This window comes from Musa acuminata, chromosome BXJ1-3, assembly GCF_036884655.1.
Source record: "Musa acuminata AAA Group cultivar baxijiao chromosome BXJ1-3, Cavendish_Baxijiao_AAA, whole genome shotgun sequence".
NCBI classification, from domain to species: domain Eukaryota; kingdom Viridiplantae; phylum Streptophyta; class Magnoliopsida; order Zingiberales; family Musaceae; genus Musa; species Musa acuminata.
Window position 1 is genome coordinate 6,348,020 of NC_088329.1, and position 25,375 is coordinate 6,373,394.

The 25,375-nt window shown below is 37.8% G+C and overlaps 4 protein-coding genes across 5 annotated transcripts; 3 read left to right on the forward strand and 1 right to left on the reverse strand.

Annotated features, from left to right (window-relative positions):
- Positions 1-1,736: 1,736 nt before the first annotated feature.
- Positions 1,737-5,671, reverse strand: LOC135582655 (probable E3 ubiquitin-protein ligase LUL4). Its single transcript, XM_065120893.1, has 3 exons — positions 4,983-5,671; positions 2,267-2,774; positions 1,737-2,131 (listed from the first exon to the last, which is right to left on the reverse strand). The coding sequence occupies exons 1-3, from the start codon at positions 5,486-5,488 to the stop codon at positions 2,018-2,020; spliced, it is 1,128 nt and encodes a 375-aa protein (XP_064976965.1). The 5' UTR covers positions 5,489-5,671; the 3' UTR covers positions 1,737-2,017.
- A 1,656-nt stretch (positions 5,672-7,327) lies between these two features.
- LOC103978079 (adenylate isopentenyltransferase 5, chloroplastic-like) lies at positions 7,328-8,293 on the forward strand. Its single transcript, XM_065147569.1, has one exon. It carries the CDS (start codon positions 7,328-7,330, stop codon positions 8,291-8,293), a length of 966 nt encoding a protein of 321 aa, XP_065003641.1.
- A 1,217-nt stretch (positions 8,294-9,510) lies between these two features.
- Positions 9,511-18,488, forward strand: LOC135619167 (uncharacterized). Its single transcript, XM_065120903.1, has 6 exons — positions 9,511-9,830; positions 13,038-13,277; positions 14,878-14,989; positions 15,079-15,253; positions 17,399-17,639; positions 17,963-18,488. The coding sequence occupies exons 1-6, from the start codon at positions 9,647-9,649 to the stop codon at positions 18,262-18,264; spliced, it is 1,254 nt and encodes a 417-aa protein (XP_064976975.1). The 5' UTR covers positions 9,511-9,646; the 3' UTR covers positions 18,265-18,488.
- A 638-nt stretch (positions 18,489-19,126) lies between these two features.
- Positions 19,127-25,211, forward strand: LOC103977726 (glutamine synthetase leaf isozyme, chloroplastic-like). 2 transcript variants are annotated; one of them, XM_009393319.3, is made up of 14 exons: positions 19,127-19,281; positions 20,583-20,859; positions 21,167-21,206; positions 21,329-21,432; positions 21,538-21,586; positions 21,689-21,795; positions 21,980-22,067; positions 22,388-22,516; positions 22,946-23,020; positions 23,713-23,766; positions 23,844-23,881; positions 24,405-24,564; positions 24,668-24,728; positions 24,853-25,211. In XM_009393319.3, exons 2-14 carry the CDS (start codon positions 20,603-20,605, stop codon positions 24,990-24,992), a joined length of 1,302 nt encoding a protein of 433 aa, XP_009391594.2. In that variant the 5' UTR covers positions 19,127-19,281; positions 20,583-20,602; the 3' UTR covers positions 24,993-25,211. The 2 variants fall into 2 exon arrangements, with proteins under 2 accessions (XP_009391594.2, XP_009391592.2); XM_009393317.3 differs by having other exon boundaries at positions 19,129-19,281; positions 20,578-20,859.
- The last annotated feature ends 164 nt before the right edge of the window (positions 25,212-25,375 follow it).

Consider the following 25,375-nt stretch of genomic DNA (forward strand, 5'->3'; position numbering starts at 1 on the left):
GAAGTAAATAATACTTTACTTGTGAAAAAATAAAAATAAAAAACGAATGAAACTATTGTTCTTATCTTATCAAACATGTTTCCTATTTGTTTTTTCTTATAAGCTTCTTGCCTGATAAATAATTGACAAAAAGAAAAAGTATCAATATATATAATTATGTTGAGACCACAACATTCAATTTGAAGAGAAAAAATAGGTGGCTGGATAAAACCGAGCTGATTCAGCTAACCTGCAAAATCTGGTTGAACAAATCACTTTGATGCATCGAAAGATTCATCAGGAAGATTTTTGTCATGCATTGATGTGGACAGAAGAGACCTTGTTAAAGTCCTTCTGCAGCCCTGCTGCTGGATTGCTGATCACTCTGCCTTGCCTGTGGACCCCTGTATGTCAATCGACAAACAGCCATAACTGCTGAACCAAAGTTCTAAAAGAAGACTGGAGAGAAGAGACATACCAGAGATTGAGATGGTTATTGTCCGAGCCACGCAAACATCACTGCCATCTGAATCTTTTCACAGAAAGATCAAATTAAGTCAGACGATTCAAAATAAAATGCAAGTGAAAGTAGAATAAGAAGAGTAGTCTCTCAGATCAAATGCCCAGCTGTAGTAGACGACAACTGAAACACACCTGTTTGCTATTCTGCAAATTGAGTCTGTCTAGTTAAAATTATAACCTAAATCAAAAGCTGCAATTTAACTTGTTGCAGATAGGAGCTGATATAATGCAGGGAGGGGCTCCCTAGAGTAGTCACAAACGCATTTCTAAGCAACCAAAAATAGTTTTTGGATGTGCAGGTTACATCTGCAGCCACCAAATAAAATCTGTAGCATGTTGTAACTATTTAAAAGGCAAAAGGCAAACAACTCACTCTCAATGCATGTGCAAAACCTAGATTTGCAGATGTGCTGCAACTGCAATTACAGAAAATTAAAATCACAAGCAACCAAGTGCAACCTGCAGGCTTGTTTGAAATCATACATAAGGCATACATTGCATCAACAAATGCAGACATTCTGCACATTGGTCAAAAATATGGGCGTAAATTCATACCTCATTTACATAAGGATCACTACATGTGTAGACCAGTCCTTACTGAAGATGTTGCACATGCAAGTGCAAGAAAGCTGCTCACAAATAATCAGTAAATATTCACACTTCTTACTATGATATATGCTTCAAAGTGGAATTTAGGCTGGAAATTTATGATAACTCAAATAGCTTGTATCAGGAAGTCTTCTGAAAGCAATTTAAGAATCAACCAGGAATGATGCCCCAGTTATTTTAGTGTTTGTGTGCCGTCTTCAACCTGAGTTGAATTTCTTCATGTTCCAACTGAACTAAAGGCAATTACCTACCAATTGAAATTTAATTAATAAATTCTATGAATGATGTTGAAACATGAACCATGTTTTAAAATTAAATCATTTGAACAACCTGAGGATCACAAATATTAACAATACTAACTACAACCAACTTGTATAACAGAACAAGTTAAGGATGCTCCCACAATTTCTATTTTGCAACTTTTTTTCTTTTTTTTGCACAGAAACACCATCTAGATTGTTAACAGTCATGCAAATTTTGTTCAGACATGTTCTTTGTAATTGTTGATAGCACTGTTGTAGGGCAAGATCAATATACAGTACCTGGAGAGTCTATAACAACCACCATGAAATTTTAATATCAAACCAACAAAATATATGTATGAAGCCACTACAACATGCAGATCATAACAACAGAGGAATTCAATATTTTAACTGTTGAACAACAACAGTGCAATATAACCAAACTGGACAAGATTCAACACAATCACAGACAGCTGACTCAACTGACATGGGTACACAGATATTGTGATAAAAGATTAATATACTTTCAACTTTCAACATTGCAATATGAAGCTGTATACATATATCAATGTACATGAAAGTCACCAACTTTATTCAAAACAGATACACACACACTAAGAAAATTTTTTTGCAAAACCTAACATACCAAGAAACCTTGAAGTCTATCATGGGTCAGCGGTATTGACCTTAATCTCCATCAATTGTTCAACAGGTTGACGGCATATAGGACATTTATTTGATTGCAGCCTTAATGCTTTAGCGCACTCACCACACATGCACTGAAAGTGACATAAACAATCAGTTAACCAACAATAACACAAAAGGTGAGGGACCATCATAACCACATTTACTAGTCAGTTTCATCTTGTAACAATATTAGTAACGAAACAAATGAAAGCTTGTTGAGGACTAACCATGTGCCGACAAGGAAGTACAGTGGTATCTCTTGGTTCTGACAGACAGATTACGCATTCTTTTCCCATATCATCATCATCTCCACCACTAATTTTTGCTTCAACTGGGCTCAGGCCGAAGATTTCTTGTAGTTCATATCGTTCGTCTTCAACCCACAATATCTGCTTTACTACCTTGACTTTAAAATTCCCATCATCACTCTTCTCTATGACAGCTTGAGTGATCTGCGCATGAGCAGGACTTGAAGATTGGATACCATGAACATCTTTGGATGGGGATGGTCGGCAAGATTTGGCATATATTACCAAAGGGAAGACATCACCTTCTAATGGCTTTGAGAGCTCATCCAAATCGAAGAATCCCAAGTCAATACCAGATCCTGAAGGTTGGATGAATGTCTGTCCAAGTCCCTTAAGAAAGGTTATTCCTTTAGGTGTGTATATATCCACATATATAGAAGAGATAGTGGCATTGGCCCCTTCCTTGGCGAAGTAATAAATTGTAACACTGTTATCAAAGTCAACTTTAAACCTTTTGTGCAAAATCAAAAAATTGTTCAAACAGTAACAAACTTATATTATAGTCAGAAATAATTAGATGGGAGATGAGCACATAAGTTGAGTGAATAGAATCTTACGATACTGTTTGCAAGTAAATGTGTCTTAATTGTAACAGAACAGTTTCTAATTTATGGTAGCATAATTTCACAGTTAAATTTGTGATTAAAGATAAAAAGTTCGATGACAGGTATGATCGCTATAGCTGACCCCTAGTAGTTGGTTCATTACAACAATGTGTCAAGTTTTGGTACAAGACCTGTGCTGGTCCCTGACTAGACCAGCGTAAGTCCTATACATAGTGGCGTCCCGACACCTGGTATGCTGATGTTGCACCAAAGAGGAGGGGAGGAGGAGAAGAAAATGGAGGGGAAGAAGACAAACAAATACAGAGTGGACAAAAGGGAAAAGTTTGAGAAAAGAAAGAAACACATGGAAAGGAATAGTGTCAGCTATGGAGTGCATGATTTGATCCAATAGATGATAACAGCATAAGTGCCAAACAACATAGACCTGTTATCACTAAACATCACTACTGAAGCAGCATATGTCCAATATATGTGTTACGACATGTATCTTATTTTAAGTGAGAACATTGTCAAAATCCCAAATAACAAAATTTGAGGAGGTTCGTCAAATAGATTTTAATGCAAATTGACCAATCCTGATCAATTATATTTGCATAGTTATGCCAGTAATTTAGTATTTTAGGTTAAATGAAGACCAATACAGATGAAGTGTAAATTGGTTTTTTACAAGGAAGTGCACTCTAAGGATAAACAGATCAATAACAGACACACTTTTCTATGATCAACACTAATGAAAATGCTATAACTTTTCTGAATGCAGGAGGCACAAAGATGGAGAAATAAGTTGGGACAGCAGAATCTAGAAAACAATATAAAAAACATAACTGAAGATCATGCTTACATTATTTTTCAAAGCACTCAGTTAGATGACAAGATCTTTATATAACTTCATTTTTCATCTATAGGGAAAACCAGTCACTGGACCATACTAAAAGGATTTTGCAAACAAGAGCATCAACACTCTCCATGATTACAAAACTCAAAATGGGCAATTTGAGTTTACGAGCTAAGATGAATGGTATCATATTAGGTAAACAATGTACCATGTTGTTGAGCAAGTTATCAGGGGTTACAATTTTTTATAAAAGATATACCAGCCTGCAATTTCCTTCTTCAGTTGAAGATTTAGAACTACTATTTGCAACTGCCTGAATGTACTAAAGGGCAGACAAAGAGAAGAATAATGATGGAGGCAAAAGTTACAGCATAGCATAATCCAATATATCTAGATTATAATCAGCAGTTAACTTAAATCGTTAATCAAAAGAAATTTAAAACTTTAGGAAATTCAAAGAGAAAAATTAAGTAGAAATGGTTGTAGTTGGCATGCTGTAATGAGCTACAGGAGAGAAATGTATAAAGAATTAATCTTGTGTAGCTAACATACACTTTTGTTCAGGTTACTTACCTGTTTTATGTTCCAGGAAAAACTGTTGAAATTGGCAAGTCACAAACTGATTGAATTAAGCCCAAATATTACATAAAGTAGCCTGAGCATTTAAGAATAGTCTGTTCATATGCAGCACATAATGCTGAAGAATCAGTTACTGAAACAGATGAAGCGACCAGAGAAACCATTTCCGTAGTCTACTGAGATATCTATTGATCTAAATCTTTCTATGCTTTGATGTTTTTGACGAGTGGAACTACATAATAATCTCAGTCTTTTTAATGGGTACTTGACATTACCATTCGAAAACCAAAAAAAGAAAAATAAGGTGAACCATTGAACAACAGAATAAAGTTATAGTTACTCCCAAATTGTCAATCACCAGATCAAGTTTCCTTGTTTGATGATATCAAAACAGTGACCCAGCGACAATGATGAAAGTATTCAATGCATTGAAAGAATGGTTCAGAAAACCCAAAGATAACGCCTTAGCTAAAAAACTTGATGCATTTCGTCAGGATAAAACTCACAAGAGACAGGGAATAGTAATAGCATTGAAACTGCGAATTCAATTTCATCATACCAAAATCAACACTTATCGATGATCTTCTACTGAACAAACTGTGAATTCAATAAAAACAGAAGCATTAGCAAGAAAATGGCGAGGAGAATTAGATACCTCCCATCGACCATGGCGTCAAAGGTGAAAGAGACCAGATGATCATCGGGGTTCTGCTCATCAGGCACCAGCCGTATCGAATCCTTATGCACGTTGACATCGTTCTTCACCGTCTTGGTCTGCTCGACGAACGGTGGCGGCGGCAGCGCCGGCGGCTGACCAGCCATCCCGGGAGAGTGGATCGGCGGCGGCGGAGGCGGTGGCATCCACCAACCACCGGTCCGACCGGGGCCATAGTGCTGTGGGTGCTGAGGCCGGCACGTCCAAGGGCTGGATTGGTGGTAATAAGAAGTGCTAGGGTTAGGAGGCGAAGGCATCGGGTAGGGCGTGCTATAGTTGGAGCGAGGCGGCGGCGGCTGCGATGGCGGTGGAAGCGGCGGAGATATCGGGAGATGAGAGGAAGAAGTAGCGGACTGGTTCGGACCAGGAGGAGGAGAGGAGTAGGAGAACGAGGGATTTTGACGGTGGTAGTCGTTTCTTCTCGAATTGCTTGATGATTGGCCCATGCTTCTTCTTCTTCTTTATTCCTTCTTTCTTCTTGCTAATCGATGGAGATTCTTCTTGCTTATCGATGGGGAGAGTTAAAGAAGAACGGGGAGAACGGAAGAAGAGAAGACAAGAGGAAGAAGGTTGGGAGAAGACCGGTAGGGGGGTGTTTCTGTAAATAATCTGATCTTGCGTTTTACTTTTCCGGGGTCGAACGAAAGAACGAAGAGATGGGATGGTCACAGGGAGAAGGAAAAGAAGCCACGTAGCAAGATGGTGAGATAGTTGTAATCTCAAAGCATAGGGAAGCCGGGGTGTGGTGACCCTTGAATCCTACAACGAAGGTGGTAGATATTGATAGAATATTATGATATAGATAAATATAAAATAATAAATTTTATATATTTTACACATTTAATCTTTAATTAAATATTTGCATTTTAAGTTTTTTCTTAATTATTATTTTTTAGTTTAACTTTTTATATATTACTCTTGATTTAGAAAATAAATAAATCATCTCTTAAAATTTTTTTCACCTATTACCATAATAAAAAGACTGTGAGACTAACTCAATCTAAATGTACTCCCAACCTTAATTAAATTAATTAAAATCTTAAAAATATAATATTATAATAATATATAAAAAAACGTTTATGAAAAACATTATAAATGAACCAAATGAAAATAATGTTGTAGTTGAAAACTGGTTAAAAAAGGCAAAAAAAATTTAACGAAAAAATTTGTGAAGAATATTTTAGATATTTTATAAATTAGAAATACTAGTTAGGAAAAAATAAAAATGGATATCTTTTGAAAAAATATAAAATATATTTTTTTAAAAATATATATTTCTTTTTCTCTCTTTTCTTTATCATAAATCAAACCTCCATAAATTTCCATAACTCCTTGAAATTTCACACTCAATGAATTGTAATCCTCTCATTGGTTTTCTTTTAATATTTATCGACAAAAAAAAATAAAGCAACTCTGTAAGAGTTCGATCTCGGTTGGAGCATTTTCTACTAATATGCATGATAAGGACATAGGATTCCCATGCATACCTGTGCACAGTATCCAAAAGCCTTTCATTTATTCTCACTCTCAAGAGCAGGAACTCGTCTTCCTCGATAAGCGCATTGGCATTTCGTGGGTTGCATCTCTTGCACAGTTGTCTAGTGGAAATTAGTCTCAAAATATCACAGTAGGTGTTTGCTATATATCTTAGTAGTTTTGTCTGCCAAATCCAAAGCGTTAGAGGGATGCATGTCTTTGATTTGGTAGATCATGTAGGATATCACCCATACATTTATTATGTATATTTACACTACTCATCTATGACCTTCTCATTCGGATAACATCATGTTGAAGATAATGTAATGAAGTTATGATAATAAGATGTTATGGTGTTGTACTATATGCAAAATCTGACATCTTCTCTTCCTGTAGTTTAAAGCACACGAGCCTCTATAATTGTTCTTGCTAGATATGCTACATTCTCCTGCTATAAGATACTTTGAGATCCAGGTTTGAGTGTGATAAATAACCATTGCAGAAATGCCGAATCGTGTTCTCTATCTTTTTTGCTGACATAAACAGATACAGAGCAGATCAGGAGTGCTGGAGCCAACCCAGTTGGACATCCCTTTTCTTCTCTTGTTCTAAGGTAATTTGCGTGGAACTAGATTGATCACTAAAGATTTGCCATGGAAGCAGCAGCTGCACTGCAACATCTATTTATAATGGCTCATCACAGTTTCAGTTCAGTGCTTCTTAGTTTGCATGCATGTCTTGACAGAGAGCAGCGTTGGAACTCCATGCTTCGATCTTGCAAAGCGGATCGCTGTTCTTCTTTCTTTCGGATGCCTTCTTCCCCTCTCTTCCTCATCCAGTTTTGGTTTCCGAGGGTTCCTTCGGTACCATGCAGGCTGCTTCCTCCCCTCGTTGATGTCCCCGCAGTTGCACGCATGGTGTACAAGGACAAGGTCGTCTTCATCCTTGGCACGACTGGGAGCGGCAAGTCCAAGCTGGCCATCGCTCTCGCCAAGAGCTTCCGTGGGGAAGTCGTCAACTCCGACAAGATGCAGGTGTACGACGGCCTCGGCGTGATCACCAACAAGGTGACCGAGGAGGAGTCCGGTGGCGTCCCCCACCACCTTCTTGGGGTAGTGCACCCGGAGGCGGACTTCACCGCTTCGGACTTCCGCCGCGAGGCCACGCGCGCGGTGGAGTCGATCCTCGGCCGCGGCGGCCTCCCCATCGTCGCCGGCGGGTCCAACTCGTACATCGAGGAGCTGGTCGAGGGGGCGGGCGGCGAGTTCCGGTCCCGCTACGACTGCTGCTTCCTGTGGGTGGACGTCGAGCTGCCGGTGCTCCACGAGTTCGTGTCGTCGCGGGTGGACAAGATGGTGGAGCAAGGGCTGGTGAAGGAGGCACGGGCGGCGTTCCGACCGGACGGGGACTACTCGAGAGGAATTTGGAGATCGATCGGCGTGTCGGAGATGGACGGCTACTTCCGCTCGGAGGACTCGGCAGGCAACGGGGAGGTGAAAGCGCGGATGCTGGAGGCCGCCGTGGACGCGATCAAGGCCAACACTTGCAGGCTGGCGTGCTGTCAGCTGCAGAAGATCCGGCGCTTCTGCGCGATGGGGTGGGACGTGCACCGAATCGATGCCACCGAGTTCTTCCAAAGGCGAGGGCGGGGGGAGGAGGAGGAGCTGTGGGAGGAGGTGGTGGGGGAGCCCGGCGCGGCCATCACAAGAAGCTTTTTGGCCTCCAAGAACCAGAATAATGAGCTCGATGCCACTGCTAATGCTGCAACGTTATAGGTTGAGAACGTGAGCACTTGCAGCGGTGGATGAGCTGACCAAGAAGCCATGGAATAAGTGCAGAGCTCTCTTCGTGGAAGAATGTTGCTGTAAAGAGATGTCTTAAATTAAACTGATTTATTGGTGGAAATAAGAGAATAGAAGGGTTTTTTTTGTTTCCCAAAGGAATTCGTCATCATATATTTTATATTATATATATATATATCTCATCATGTAGTTACGGAGATCTCGGTTGTTGTTGAGGTTATTATCACATTGACTGTTATCATGCCATCGCAAGACGATGCTTCTATCAGGATGCCGATTGGACTGATGTGATGAAAACGATTTACAAGACATATGATGGCGATGTGTTTCATGCATGAGTGGAATATCGGATTAGCGCATAGATAAGTGGCTCCGACATTATCATAATATATTGTAAGAGTAGAGTTGATGTTGATTCCTTCCTTGAGGAGATTCATGACCCAATTAAGTTCTGCAACAACGGTGGCAATGACACGGTATTCAGCTTCGGTGTAGAACGTGCAACTATCATTTGCTTCTTGAAACTCCAATTGATTGGATTAGGTCCAAGAAAAAAAATATACCCCAATATATATATTATGTCATCAAAACTCTACCCAATCAGCATCAGCAAAGGCATGGAGATGATATATATATATATATATATATATATATATATATATATATATATATATATATATATTCTTATTTTTGACCCCACATTTTTATAATTTTCTAGCATTTTTTTACCTAATACCTAAATATCTTGGTCATCTTCCCTTTTTTCCTTTTATTTTTCCTTTTTCCTATGAACAGATCTATTGAGTCAATTGATTCAATCACAATATTTTTACACGATAAATATAATTTTTAAAAATTTATATTTTTTTTTATTCTTTTAAAGATTGCTAAAAATATTATTATATAGTATAGAAATATTATAATTGGATCGATCCATAGAAAAAAAGAGAGAAAAAAAGAATATTCTTAATTTTAGGTAAAAAAAACGTTGTTAAGGGGACGTTTATCGGGAAAACAAAAAAAAGAAGTTTTTTTTGTAAAATTTCCTTATTTATATAAATATAAAAATTAATATCGAAATTTAGTGAGATAAAAAATGTGTACAAAGAGAGCAATAAGCCTTTTGTATGGAATCTCCGCAATACGCGTATGCAGGAGAATATAGTTTGACTGGCGGATGACTGGGTTGAGCTGCATCGCCACGACTGATGCCTATTTGGCGTGTTAGTTCGGTACCGTGTGCGATAAGATCCCAAAGCTTCTAGAGGTAACCAACGAAGAGAAGGGAGCAGAGGAGAGAGATCGATCGATCGATTGATCGCCACCATGTGGGCTGCATCGTGTCTGGCGTCCTGTTGCGCGACCTGCACCTGCGGGCTCTGCACCTCCGTCGCTGCCGGTATCTCCCGCCGTTCCGCCCGCCTCGGCTACTGCGGCCTCTTCGCCCTTTCCCTCATAATCTCCTGGATCCTCCGCGAGGTCGCCGCCCCCCTTCTCGAGAAGATCCCATGTAGGTTTGACACACGCACAAAGCCCTCTCTCGTGTCCTTCTTTCCTATCACATTAAGCGAACGATTCTTCCCACCAAAACTCATTTTTCTCGCGATTAATGGTTGTTTGTTGGTGATAATTGCACTCGTCTTGTGGCATGCGTCAATCGGGCTTTTACTTGCGAGGGATGAAAAAACGAAGTAGGTAATCGCGTTTGCCATGTCAAATCAGACCATGATTTGTTCAGAATTGAGGAACCAAGTGTCTTAGGCGTCTTGGTTGTCTGGAGAAGATTCTTATGTTTAACGAGGGGAATGATACTTGTCCATGTGTTTCCAGGCAACAAACATGCAGTTTGAAGGCTAAAGGTGGTGGCTTTATCACGGATTAGTCGAATTAGATCGCCAGACTTTAGATCGTGTTCTTGGTGAAGTATAAGATTTTCATGATCTTGATGTTAATGATCTCCTTTTAAAGAGCCAATGTTTACCAAAAATTTTTTTTACCATGTCTCCTTGCAAATGAAAATATTAGGGCAAGCATGTTAGCCAGCTTCTTATACTCACAGGAGGAAGGGGATTATCACAGTACTGCAAGTTGGAAGGTCTAAAGTGGTTGCTTTCTGAGGGATTAGTCGAATTGGACTGCCAGACTTTTGAGCTTAGTCTGAAGAAAGTACAAGATTTTCATGATCTTGATGTTAATTATCTTGCCCTTTTAGGTGCCATTAGGCAATAGAATTCATTAGGGCAAGAATGCGATGCAACTTCTTATACTCACAGTAGGAAGAGATGATTACAACACTTCAAGCTGGACAACATTAGCTGATCATGTGTGGATGTTATTGGACATTGTTTTGACTCATGATATTCTTCCAATTAATATCTTATTGATAAAAGATTTGATGTGAGTATAGGTCAGTCACAAATAACACATTGTGATGCAATAATCCTGTCATCCAGCAATCGATTGGTACACTGGAGGGCACTTGATTCCTTATTAGTAGTCCTTTTTGATTTATTATTTAATTATTCAATGGCTTGATGTCCAAATGATAATCATTTGTCTCACCCAGTAACATCTAAAAGTGGCTTGCCCCAAAACGTATAAAGTCTAAATATAAATATTGATATAAATGCAACAAAGTGAATATGAAAACAACTGAGGTAGTATAGGATTTGGCAGGGATATGGAAATAAATTGTTCTGTGTTGAGGATATTACATGTATGAATATACGTTAGTTTTGTATGAGAAGAAAATCAACAAGCTATTTTTTATAAGAAGTGCTCAAATGCATATGAAAAAGAAATAAAAGATTGTTTTGGCTGAGACAAACAAAATTATGGTCTATGTCTATTCATCTTTCTCTAGTACTTCATAAGATATTAGTGCAATAATTATAAGCTAAACATCCATCTTATTCATTATTCAAAGGTCAATATTTTATGAAGAATTTGTGTGTAGTTTGAACTTAATATCATGACAGTTTTTATAAAAGTTTTCATGATCCTTGAGGGAGGAATATTTATCAAAAGTGTCAATCACTTATCCGAGAATTATCCTATGATTAAGGGCAAAACGAGGAAACATCCCTAAGGGAGGACAACGAGAAATTATCAACCATGTGTTTAGTTGTTTTAATTAAAAATGATGTAATTATAAGTTTATAACTTTAAATGTATAAACCATTATTTGTAACCCCTAAGTCTACATGATGGATAATAGAATTGAAAAGCAACTCAGTAAAATTTTCATCTATATGCATATGTGGATATAACATCCTTTTTAGGAATTCTGATGCTGCAGATCATGAAAACTCTTATGGTGGATGTACTAAATACAAATCATTTTCATATATTTGACAGCAATGTATCACTTAAAAGTTCAGTTTTGAGTGATGCTGAGTAAAATTTATGAATATTTGGAAAATTGGTTTAAACAATCATTGGTCAGGAAGTTGGGTGTCATTTGTCAGGTCAAGGGACACCATAGCCTCCTTGGTCAGTGACCACCATGTAGCTTTGCTGCTCCATTTGGGTATTTTATAGAATCTGATCCCAATATGAAGTAGGTTTTAAAATATATATGTTTCATATTACAGATAAGTTGGGATTGATGAAGAACCGGCTAACTAATACCATCCACGAAAGAAGACAATAACAGTGATCTTTTGTTTTCGTGTTTAGTTTTACTTGGTATTCTTTCCTAATTTTTGTTCATAAGAGTGGTTACTCTTTGGTGATTCAGTATAGATCAGTCACAGGCAGCTTATCAATTAGGCTTGGCTAAGAGCAGGCTTTGACAAGCAAACTACGAGTTTTTATTGGTTTTCTTAAGTTCTACTTGAAACAAAAATTGGTGAATCAAAAACTAGGGCTTTATAATGTAGAAAATACAAAATTGACATGGAAGCATTTGGAGCCAGCCTAATTGGGACAAGGAAATTTGCAAGTTTCTCATTACGGCACTGGAGCTAGAGACAAATTCTGAGATATTAATAATAATCATCTGTTTGTTTGTTTGCTATTTTGCCTGAACCTAAGAAGGAACTATTTGGTTTTGTTTGGCTGAGATTCTTTTTCATTTCTTAAATTCTATCAAATGATTTGAATATAAGGATGGAGGATTAGCAGTTTGTTAATTGACGGTGCCTCATCATAATCCAGGAGTAGAAGCTGATGATTATAGGTGATGAAGAACCTAGAGAGCAAATCTTATTACTTGGTTGAATTTCTAGGGATTTATAAGAGATTTTTGCTATTTCTACTCTTTTGCTAGCAATAATGTGGTCATACTAATAAGCCCTTAGAATATGCAGAATTGTTGCAACAGTTATTTTTATGAAGAAATTTTGGATATCAGTCCCCACTAGTTAATTGATGGGCTACATTTTCTGGAATCTCTTAAACGCTATCAACTATCAAGGAGAAAGAGAGGTACAGATAGCTAGTTAATTGATGGGCTACATTTTCATTTAGTAATCCCTTTCTGGTATGATACAATTATAATCTAACCACACTTGTGGTATGATTGGAGAGTTTATTTAATTGCTTGTCTGATTTTTTTTTTCTAGTAGTTGCTGAGATTATTTCCCATGTTAAAAGAACAGTTCAGACTTTATCTTTATATCATCAATTGCATACCTTGTAAGATTATGTACAACAATTGATTTTTCTGAATGAGTTATTGTCAAATTAGATACTTAAACTCTTCCTTTTTATGCAGGGATAAATACTTTCACCCATGCCCCACCAAAAGAATGGTTTCAGACCAATGCTGTCCTTCGTGTCAGTCTAGGGAATTTCTTGTTCTTTGCAATATTTGCTCTGCTTATGATTGGTGTCAAGGACCAGAATGACAAACGAGATTCATGGCACCATGGTGGATGGATCGTGAAAATTATTATCTGGGCACTGCTCATTGTTCTTATGTTTTTCCTTCCAAACATAGTCATTACAATCTATGGTAATCGGTGAAACTTTTTGATTTTTTGTCCTTGTCATGAGTTTTTTTTTGTGTTTAGCTGTCCATCATTATGGCAGTGACTTCATGTTTGCTGATAAATTTGTTTATGTCATGCATGCTCCTTAATTTTGTGGTCATTTGTGCTAGCATAAACATCTAGTCGAATTTCTGCCTTAGGCCCTTCATTTTCAGCAAGATAGTGAGCATTCCACTCAAGTTCTGATTTTAGTATGCACTCACTGGATTACTGGAAATGTATATGTAACTGTCAGATGTTCATGATATTCTGTTCTATTATGCTTAATTCCATTAATTGGACTTTGTGATTGAAACCGTAGACCTTCCTTGATATATTGCTTTAATTAAATAGATGAATAACTACATATTATGAAGGAATTTGTTGTCTCTAGGAAAGACAGCATACTGTCTGCTACTATGTCTTTTGATGTGTTAATCTGAAAAACTTACTAAAAGTCAACCATCATGCCACAATATGCTGTGAGGTCCCCTATGACAACAAGTTGGAAGTTCAATCCTTTTGTAGTTGATGACAAACCCAAGTTTACACCTGTTCTGAAACAACCATTCTCGTCTTTTTGATGGTCATACTCTGACTTGTACACTTGTGATCTACAACATGCTTCCACTCTCTCTTAATTCATTTTTTTCAACCAAAGATTATCTGTAAGCTAAATGCATCTAGCTTCAAGATTCTGTCCAGAATACTAGAAAGGACTTCAACTTTCTGGATTGCTTGGTTATTAAAAAGTTAACAAGGTTACTAATTCTTAGAAAAATGAGTGAGACTGGTGCTAAACTTTATGTCAGCTGCTCACCATGATTTTTTTTTTATTCTCATCCTGCTTATTCTTCTCTTACTAATTCTTAGAAAAATGAGTGAGACTGGTGCTAAACTTTGTGTCAACTGCTCACCATGATTTTTTTATTCTCATCCTGCTTATTCTTCTCTCTTGCTCTCATAGGAATTCTCCTAAACTAGCCGACAGCCTATTGACTCATAATACAAACTTGTTTCAAAAGGACAGATTGTATTTTTCTTCATGGTCCCTGTTATCATAGAGCTGTTTTTCTCATTGTGAAAATCTTTGCAATGAGAACATTAAGACCACACTTTTTACAATAAGAGCATAAGACCACAATGGTTTCTTTCCACTGCTATATGCCTTCTGATGATCATACAGCTGGCATGGTAGCCAAGCACAACGAAAATTTTTTCTTGCATGTCCTTGGGATAGGACAATCCTTCGTGATAGTATTATTTATACTTTCACCTGCATTTTCATGGGAAGTACCTAGTTGATGACCTATTTGTTCACATAGATGTATAATATATATTTGTCCATGCACATGCATCTCTTTGTATAAGTAGAACACTGTAACATGATTTCATTAGTAGTTTTTTACTTCATAATAATCTAATTATCTTATTCTTCTAGTATAAGTTTGTTATTTTAAATATCTGATGTTAATCCTTCATATGTTGATATTCATTCTTTTACCAACAAGCTAACGTGTCTCCATGGACATGGAGCTTCAGCTCAAACAGTAATTTCCTCATCCCTATTTTTGTTATCTGCAGAAACATTGTCAAAATTTGGATCTGGTTTTTTTCTTTTGGTTCAAGTGGTCATACTTCTCGATTTTACGCACACATGGAATGATGCATGGGTCGAGAAAGATGAGCAGAAATGGCAAGTTTGTAACTCTGCTACTTGCAACTGTTTGGAACTAGTATTACAGCATTTCTTTAATTTGTCAACGTCTTAATTTAACCATGCAGGTATGTTGCTTTGCTGTCTATAACAGTAGTGTGCTACCTAGCAACATATGCATTCTCGGGAGTGCTCTTCATGTGGTTCAACCCCTCTGGTCATGATTGTGGTCTCAATGTTTTCTTTATCGTCATGACAATGATTCTTGCTTTTGTCTTTGCTATTGTTGCACTACACCCTCAGGTATTTATATTGCTAAATTTTTTATGAGGTCGGCATTAATGTGCATTTATCTAAATCAAAATTTTCATTAATCTTTTTGATTTCCATGATCATCATATTGGCTTGTAATATCTGAGTTTTGTTAGTAGTTTTATCATGTATGCATTATACACATTTGTGCAGTCCATTAATTTTCTTTAATAAGAAATACAAAAATTGTTTATATCTTAAACAAAACTTTATACTGTTGGAGGACCATATGGTGTCCCCAAGGAATCCCAATCACCGTGATCTTAGATGCCATGGAATACATTTCTTAATCGGCTTTTTCCAGACATTTGGCTGTGACTATTAGTTAGTGCACTGGAGTCCCACTTAAGAAGATAGCCTATGAATTTTGATGGCTCTTTCAGGGATTTTTTTGATTTTTGGAGCAGAGAGAAATTGGCTAATTCCATCATGATACTTGGGTATCTTTTTGGGATCTTCTCTTTTGTCTTTCCTACCCATACCATCCACCATGTTTCAATGTTTTGTATTTGGATTTGGGTAGTTGTTTGACCATGACACCTAAAAAGGTTCTGGCAGTACATGGAAAAAATTCAGAAATATTTGACATTATGAAATAAAGCGAAGAAAATCTTCTATACTTCAGTCAGAACATCAATGACATGGTTCCAATTAGCAACAAGAAGTAAAAGAAATAGACAAGTACACCAAGTGAAATTATGTGGTGAAACACATGGATTACATCATGAACACAACGTGCCCATTGCTAAAAGTGCCTTAGGTATGACAAATACATTGGCTATGATCCAGTGTATCCAAACATCTATTCGCCTATGCGGTACTGATGGATGAGTCATATGAAAAATAAAACTGTTGCTGCCATATGGTTACTGTTCTTGCTCCATCTGCCCTAGGTATCCCATGGTGTAATCTGATGTCTGTAATGACCTGCATGATCTACTATCTTAGTTAAGCATAGCATGACCTCCCTCTGCTCATGATGTGTTATAATCCAGGCATCTCATGTAGCATTGGTCATAGGTGCAAATGCTCTCCCATCCAGGTATATCGACCAGCACATCTCAAGCTTAAAGATCGTCGACAATAATATGCCTTACATCAGGCGTGCATATAGTTTGACATGTCTTGTTAATGGTTATTTGAGACACCTGCAAATGCTCTCTCATCCAAGCATATCAACCAGCACATCTCAAGCTTAAAGATCATCGACAATAATATGCCTTGCATCAGGCATGCATATAGTTTGACATGTCTTGTTAATGGTTATTTGAGACACCACAAAAGACTGAATCAAGATAAAGTAGCATGGCAACAACATTTTGTTCTGATTCCAATCCGTGATTACAACTCCATCCAACCCATCCTAACCAAGTCAGGAACTCTTGAATCTGTAGATCATAAGGTAGTAAAGAAAACCCTGGACTTTGCAAGAGAAACTCAGATTGGCAACCCATGTGGGAGGAGGGTTGAAGTGGCTTTGGAACCAACAATTGGCCAGCTAACGTTGATACTGAAGTGCAGTGGTAGCAGTCACAGCAGAAGGCACGATTATTTGCAATTGGCATGTGTTGAGATCATGTTATGAAAGGTCGAGAGCAAAAGAGAGGGTCATCAATGGCAGGTCACTCCATGTATTGGTGATGTTGTAGTTAGCATTGCTGTGGCTTGTCTTGGATTGCTTGCTTGTGAAGAGCAAAAGAGGCTAGGGCTACAAAAGAATTAAGCGACCTTATTTTGTTGGTTGTGGTAAAATTTTAACACAATTGGGTGTGGTTTTAACTGGTTTTGTAACTCGTTTGAGTGCTAGACTGGGACCAAGTTTCAACTTATGAATTTGACCATGTTGGGCTCACATTTGGTGTTTGAGCTGGACCTTACTCGGCCAAGGATGGAAAATCCTAAGCAGTAGCTGTGGATGCTAGACTCAAAATCATTGGGACAGATATATGGGTGAAGGAAGTTAGTTATATATGCTCTATGTGACTGTTAATTTAAGGAATGAGCCACTTTTTTTCCATATAACATCTTGGATGCATGTGCTGCAACGGAAAAAATATATATTTTTATTCGTCATTCTTATAATTTTAAGAAGTACCCTACATCATTATTTTGTGATTAACTTTTCCACTTGCATAGGTGAACGGGAGCCTCTTGCCTTCCTCTGTAATCTCAATTTATTGTGCATACCTATGCTACAGTGGTCTTTCGAGTGAGCCGAGAGACTATGCATGCAATGGTCTTCATAATCATGTGAAACAAGTTTCCACTGGTACGCTGGTTCTCGGAATGCTCACAACAGTTCTCTCTGTTGTCTATTCTGCTGTTCGGGCAGGATCGTCTACTACTTTTCTATCACCACCATCTTCTCCAAAATCAGGTACCGATTAAACTCAACATCTTTTCTGTTCACTACATTTATATTTAGCATTCTATCCATAATAATGACATTGTCTCTGGAGCGGAATTTATGTTGGTTCCAGATACAGAAAATTTTAATGGTTCTCATTAAACAAGATTCATCATTGTAACCATAATTATATTATGTTTTTTTTCTTCTTTAAGGATTCGAGTAGATGTTGATGCCTACCAAAATTCTTTCTATGAGAGGCAATTCAGCACCTTGCACTATATGTAGCTTATGCTTTCACTTATTAGCTTTTCCAATTTTACCACTTCCCGTCAACACTGATTATCTTGTAGGTTCGAGAAGTCCACTGCTCGAAGCTGGTGATGCAGAATCAGGAAAACCAGAAAAGAAAGAAAATGAAGCACGGCCAGTTAGCTATTCATACACGTTCTTCCACCTTATCTTTGCCCTAGCCAGTATGTACTCAGCCATGCTTCTCACCGGATGGAGTGGTTCAATCTCTGAAAGCTCAGAGCTGATTGATGTCGGATGGACATCGGTATGGGTGCGGATCTGCACCGAGTGGGCTACTGCTGCCCTATATATCTGGACTCTGGTTGCTCCTTTGATCTTGCCCGACCGTGAATTCTACTAAGCCATAAATCTGCATGTTAAAAAGATTGTACCACAGTAACACCTACCAGACTCTGGAAATATATTTATGTTTGTGTCTGCCATATGTGAGAAGCAGGAAAGTTGCAGAATACACATGTATATATTATATATTATCACAGTTGAACTTGATTCGTGGTGTATGTCACTTCAAATTGTGATCTTTTATCAAATGGTCAATAACCAATTTCTAGTTGTGCTCTTTAATTCGAGTGCTTGGCTTTATTTTTTGGACCTGTTTTTAACCTTTGCTACCTGTAAATTTTATACGTAGGTCATTTCTTCTTGTGTACTGAGGATTTGTGATGTAGAGGTTATTTTGTATTCTGAAACAAATATTCATTTTTGTTGTAATGTTATATTTGTTCCTCATGAGTTTTATCTTGAATCAGGATTTGTTTGACCCAACTTTACATTTCATGTGCCACTGATCCATCTTCTATCAAAAGGATAGATAATTGAATGCTGCAACTCAACTTAGCCACAATTTTAGTCAGCGTGTGCTTAAATTGGGTAAACAAATCTACATACTTTTCTTTCCTTTTCTGTGAGTTGTTGTTTCATCAGTCATAGATATAAAATTTAGATATGATCGGTCGATCGATCGGATTTGATTTACTAATTAAAATAATTATAATTTTAAAATATGCATGTATTTAAACTTAATTAGGAAATTGTTTTGTGCTATACAGATATTAAATCTGCAGTGTGACCGTTTGATACATCGATTTGATTCAACCAATGATTGGAAATTTGATGTGATCAATGTGTCCAGTCAATTCCAATAAATGTGGAAGGATTTGGAGCCTTATCTAATGCATCATCATGCAGTGGCCTTCTGCCGTCCCCAAAGTGCGACTGCCAATTCTCCTCCACCCAACATTCCAACCCTATCTATGGAAAGCTAACGTCCCCTTTATATTACTTACTGCTCCTCGTTACTGGCAGTCTTCCTTGTCCTTCCTCCTCCTCCTCCCTGCTCGGACTCTCCGCCTCTCTGGTAAGCCTGCCATGTCAAGCTGCTTCCCTCTTCACGTCTCAGTTTGTTTGGCCATGCAGTTTACTCGTCTGAGATATCCTGTGAAATGTTCTTGTATTTGGAGAGCTTGGGTTGTGCTTTCTTCCACTCGCATGCATGGAAGCCACTCTCAGGAAAAGTCCTTTTTCTTGTCCTGTCAACATGGTTGGGTCGTTCTCGGTTTTCTTCCTCCACTCTGTACATAAATAGAGCGCACAGTAAGCATTATCTTGTTGTCTTCTGAGAAACCTTTGGATATTACTGTTTCTGTGAATGTTACTGTGGATTTTTTGGGTGGTTGTGTTCCTGTACGACAGTGTAATAAGCGTGGTTTTCTTTCTCCTCCCTGTGCGAATGTAGAGGACACAACAACCAATTTGTTGTTTTCTGGGAAATCATGGATATTACAGTTTCTGTGAATGTTGTTGTTGTTTCTTGGTTGTTTTATAGGCACTTATGGGTGTTTATGTTCTTCCTCATCCCTGTACAGATGCAGAGCACACAGTAACCATTTATTAGTTTTCTGTGGAGTCTTGGATATTACAATTTCTGTGAATGTTCTTGAGGCTTTTTGGTGGTCTTTTAAGCATTAATGGTTTATGTTCATATGCTACATGTAATTACTTAACATAATTAATTGAACGGCACTACAGAGTAAGAGAAATGGTTGGCTGCTACACAGCAACAAAGAGCTTATAGGCACTAGCATACTGCATGTAATTGTTTAACATACAATGGGCATCGGATTGGATTATTTGGTCATTAATTTATGAGTCACATCCTGTGAGCATTTGGCTGGTTCATGTTGACAAAAGATTGTAGAAAAAGAGAAAGGAAAAGGAAATTAGAGATTCTAGAGACTGAAGAAACTGTATCCGTTGGAATTCTGAATGCCACCAATCACAGTGAGAATGGGTAGAATAAGGTCTTGGCAGTTGAAATTATTGTTCTTTTTGGTAACTTGATAGTTAGGCAATAGCCACTTCATTCTTTATCATTTTTTGCTAATATGAACAGAAACATCCGAAGTTCAAATTTTCCTGCCAATTTTTGCTTGCTTGATGAATAGAGGCATGGTCCTTTGAAGCTTAGGAATGTCTTATTACTAGCTCTGACTCTCTGTACTTGTAAGTGCAAGTATTTAGCAGGCAGAGAAGCTATCTATCTTATGTATGTGAGGAAAATTGAACTAGTTTTCATTCCTGTCCGAATAAAGCATGCTAATTTTTTTTTTCTTTTTGGTATTTGACCCTTAATTTTCATACTTCTGAATTGAAGTTCAGAAGGGAGGTAGCAAGAAAATATGGCTAAGATGATGGTCTCCCCCGTGCAATGCCAAATGGGATTCCCAAGCAACTCACTTCAGGGAAGGCCCATGATAACATCAAAGATGTGGAATTCTCTACTGTTAAATGCCCAAAGGCCTAAGACCCGAAGAGGAATTTCTGCATTCAAAGTGCTTGCTGTCAAGTCTGAAAATGGTGTTGTATCAAGGTTGGAGGACCTACTTAACTTGGACACAACCCCGTTCACTGATAAAATCATTGCAGAGTACATCTGGTATGCAACAATGACAACTTAATCCTTTCTCCTGGTAAATTGAAGCATATATTATGAATAAATTTAGCAATGCAATTTCTGAATCATAGAGAACTAGACTAGCAGATGAAATAGCTTTGAGAGAGAACACAACATGTTGAATTCAGAATCTTAGTTTCTCCCTTTCTTTCTTGCTTGTATGCTTGAAAATTTTAACTTGTATGGTTCAAGTTAAAGTGCAAGCCAGTATACATGTGATAGAGATAGATATTGGCTATGACGTGTAACTCTTTGACTGAAAAACAAATTGTTTTCATGCTTCAAATAGGATTGGAGGAACTGGCATTGACATCAGAAGCAAATCACGGGTATGCTTTTACATTCGCGTCAAATATTAAGTTGTTTTACCTTTGAAAGAATAATCAGGTACAAAAACTGTGTTTCTGCTCCTCCTCGCTAATAGCTCTTTTATCATGATGAAATATTTCAGACAATATCAAAGCCTGTGGAGCACGCATCAGAGCTACCAAAATGGAACTATGATGGATCAAGCACCGGACAAGCTCCTGGAGAAGACAGTGAAGTCATTCTATAGTAGGAAATATGATTCTATATCTGTATTTAGTTTCTCCATAAACTTGCTTGCAAGATGATAACCCATGCTTTCTTTGTTCTAAGTTATTTCCTTTTTACCTTCAGTCCTCAGGCTATTTTTAAAGACCCTTTTCGAGGAGGAAACAACATCTTGGTTAGTAATATATCTTTTAATACTCTTCAAACAAGCAGAAAAATTCACCATGTTTCATTTATAAAATACCCAAGTGCTTCAATGACACGCATTCTTGTGAAGGTAATTTGTGATTCATATACCCCAAGTGGAGAGCCCATACCTACCAACAAGAGACATAGAGCTGCTCAGATATTTAGTGACCAAAAGGTCATTGATGAAGTGCCTTGGTGAGTTTCTTTTATGTATTAGATATATGGTGCATGAAGACAGGGAAAAGTAAAACGCGGTCATAGATATTGTGAATCAACCACCTGAGTTGCTTGTTCAGTCATGTTATAGACACCTCTGTTTCCACTTGTTGGACTGAGAAGAAATGCTGTTTCTTTCAATTTCTTTCTTGAGAACTTACAGGTATGGAATAGAACAGGAGTATACCTTACTCCAAACAAATGTGCAGTGGCCTCTTGGCTGGCCTGTGGGGGGATACCCAGGTCCTCAGGTAACAACTTTTGTTCTATCCTGACAAGCATGTAATCATATTTGAAGTCATAGTAACAATGTAGGTGACTGAGAAGAGAGATGGCTCAGTGCAGTTTCTTTTGACTTGGAAGCTGTGAGCAGGACATGAAATTTTGGTTATTTTCATAATTACTGCTGCCAGGATCATGAATCATAGTTGGAGCATTTGTACATTACCCTGAACTGGTGCTCACCATAGTTGATAGAACCACGGAATATGTTGGACACAACCTCCATGTTAATAGTCGAACTAGAAGGAACATAATAATACTAGTAATTGTGGACATTGAATTGCTTCAGGGGCCATACTACTGTGCAGTGGGTGCAGATAAAACATTTGGTCGTGATATTTCGGATGCTCATTACAAGGCATGTTTGTATGCTGGAATCAACATAAGTGGCACTAATGGGGAGGTTATGCCTGGACAGGTATAGATAACTTTTTCCTGTTTCTTGCATTTTTCAGGATGCTTCACCTTGTTTTCTACATGTACTGATTCTTTAATTCATTTGCCAATATTGAAAGCATGTGATAGTTCTATCATATGTTACTTGGTACATTGACTCATTAGTATGTTGTCTAACCATTTGCTGTCTGACGCATTCTCATAATTTTCCTAGTTTAGAAATTATGTGCCATCCTTGTTTTCGCATGCTTATATAGATTTAAATTAGGAGCTTTTATGGAGAATAAAAATCATACTTGTAGTGTTGGATTTCTAAAGTATTAGTTGCCTGCTTATATAGATTTAAATTAGGAGCATTTATGGAGAATAAAAATCATACTTGTAGTGTTGAATTTCTGAAAGTATTAGTTGTTATCAACTAAATATTTGATGATCAAATTAACTTGTGCAGTGGGAATATCAAGTTGGACCAAGTGTAGGAATTGAAGCAGGAGATCATATATGGTGTTCAAGATACATTCTTGAGGTAATCTTTAGCTGTCACCTTTTAGTTTCCGAACAGGAAGGAAAAATGAAAAACAGTTGATCAATTTTCTACAATTTAGCATTGACCTGAGTTTCAAGGAGTTGATAAACTCTCTTATCAGAGGAATATTATAGAAATACATGTGGTGGATGCACTTCAAGCCACAAAAGCATTTTGTTATTGTGACCTCATTTAAAGCATAAGACTGGTTAGAGAGAGAGACTTTGTCTAAATCATTTTGTTGGACCACATTAATTGCCCTCAAGCTTAAGAATCTTTTAGTCCCTGATCTTTCTAGCGAAAATGTATCTTAATTTATGCGACTTCTAGAAGAAATTCAGTATTTCTCGATCTTATAATGCAATGGTATTATAAGAAAGTAATTCAACATTGCTACTTGAGGATATGGCACTTGCTGAATCTGTAAGCCATCCTGATGGAGCAAATGACCTCTCATTTAATTTTGTCTCTCAGCATAATATATTACTTGTAAAACGATCATGCTCAAACCCTCTGTTAAGGATACACTATTGATGAAATTCAATAACATGGCATCAAAGCATATGTATGTGCAAGTTATGAGATATGAATGCTGAAAGTGATTTAACATCATTATGAGTAGGATCACTGTGAATCATTTGTCTTCTCCAGAAATTTATGATCCTCATGTTTTCATCTTGTGTCTTCTGTAGAGAATCACAGAGCAAGCAGGTGTTGTACTCTCCCTCGATCCAAAACCAATAGAGGTACTTGCACCATACTGCTGGAACAAGATTTACATGTATAATCTCAAACAATTCTGAGTTGTTCATTGCATGGATAGGGTGACTGGAATGGTGCAGGTTGTCACACCAATTACAGGTAACATGCTCTTGTTTTCACCCATGGCATAGTTGGAACAATGGAACAAGAGTGCAGTAGGCAGCTCATTTATTTCCATGAAGATAACTCCTAGAATGAATGTTATATGGCCACATAAAATTTCAGGTAGCATGACTCAGGTGGCAGTGATGTTATCTAAAAGACTGAAACCACAAAAGAGTTCCAGGGTTGCCTTGAGAAGGTTAACCAAAGGAGCTACCATCTAGAAAAGCTTGTTGAGAATGCATACATAGGAAACTAGAAAACGTAGGTGTTTATGCATTGTTAAGGAGATAATAAAGAAGGATACAACTAGAACTAGACAGAAAATTTAGGTATCAGTTTATCTTTGTGGAGAACTTGGACAATGCTTGTGATCAGCATCATTTGCTGCAATTTAGGTCCATAAAACTAGTCATTTCAGCTGAAAAATAAACAAAAATCTGTAGATTTTACATTTGATTGGTCTTGACAGATTGTTTATTCTGTCATCTGCTCCTGACTTGTATGCTTGTTATTGCAGCACCAAGACAATGAGAGAAGAGGGTGGGTATGAAGTGATAAAGAAGGCAATCCTCAATCTATCACTCAGGCACATGGATCACATCAGTGCATATGGAGAAGGAAATGAACGCCGGTTGACTGGGAAACATGAGACGGCAAACATAAACACCTTCTCCTGGGTAAATAACCAGAACCAACTTACCACTCTTTTCGATCTCCGTCTTCTCTCATTTCAAATGCTAGTGTTTGATTGAATGCCATGATGACCCCTTCTTGTCACAGGGAGTGGCGAATCGTGGCTGTTCAATTCGCGTGGGGCGTGACACAGAGAAACAAGGCAAAGGTGTGTGTTTTTCCTTTCAACTGCACTTGCATCAGCTGATGCGTATCTGATTGTCTCTGAAACCATAGCAGATGAACTCTGAAGAACTGTTGCATGTTTGACCATTTGTTTGTGCCAAATTTAGGATACCTGGAAGATCGTCGTCCGGCTTCAAACATGGATCCCTATGTGGTGATATCTCTTCTGGCTGAAACCACAATTCTTTGGCAGCCAACCCTCGAGGCTGAGGCTCGTGCCGCGAAGGAGTTGCAGTTGCAAGTATGAGGCCTTCATGGTGAGGTGTGGAACGGGAACTCGATGGATACCTCCTCTCTTGGTGTCAGCTCCTCCTCAGTTCCAAATTTGATCTCTGTAGTTTCTATTTATGTGATTCTCCTTCCTCATTAGGATGCTAAGAAGGAATGAATGCTCCATGAACAATACAAGTTCATTGTCAGCAAACTCTATGGGTGCCAAAAATAAGAAATTCTAGTGTTGTTTGCATGTGTGAGAAATTGATATAAGTTGGAGGTATGAACGTTTTGTATTACTCTGGTGATTGGACCAACTTCTCCATTCCCAATCCAAGAGCCATCGGTCACGACAACCTGTTCATGTCAACTCTTGCTAGCTTTTCCTTCTCATTTTTGCCAAATACAGACTAACAA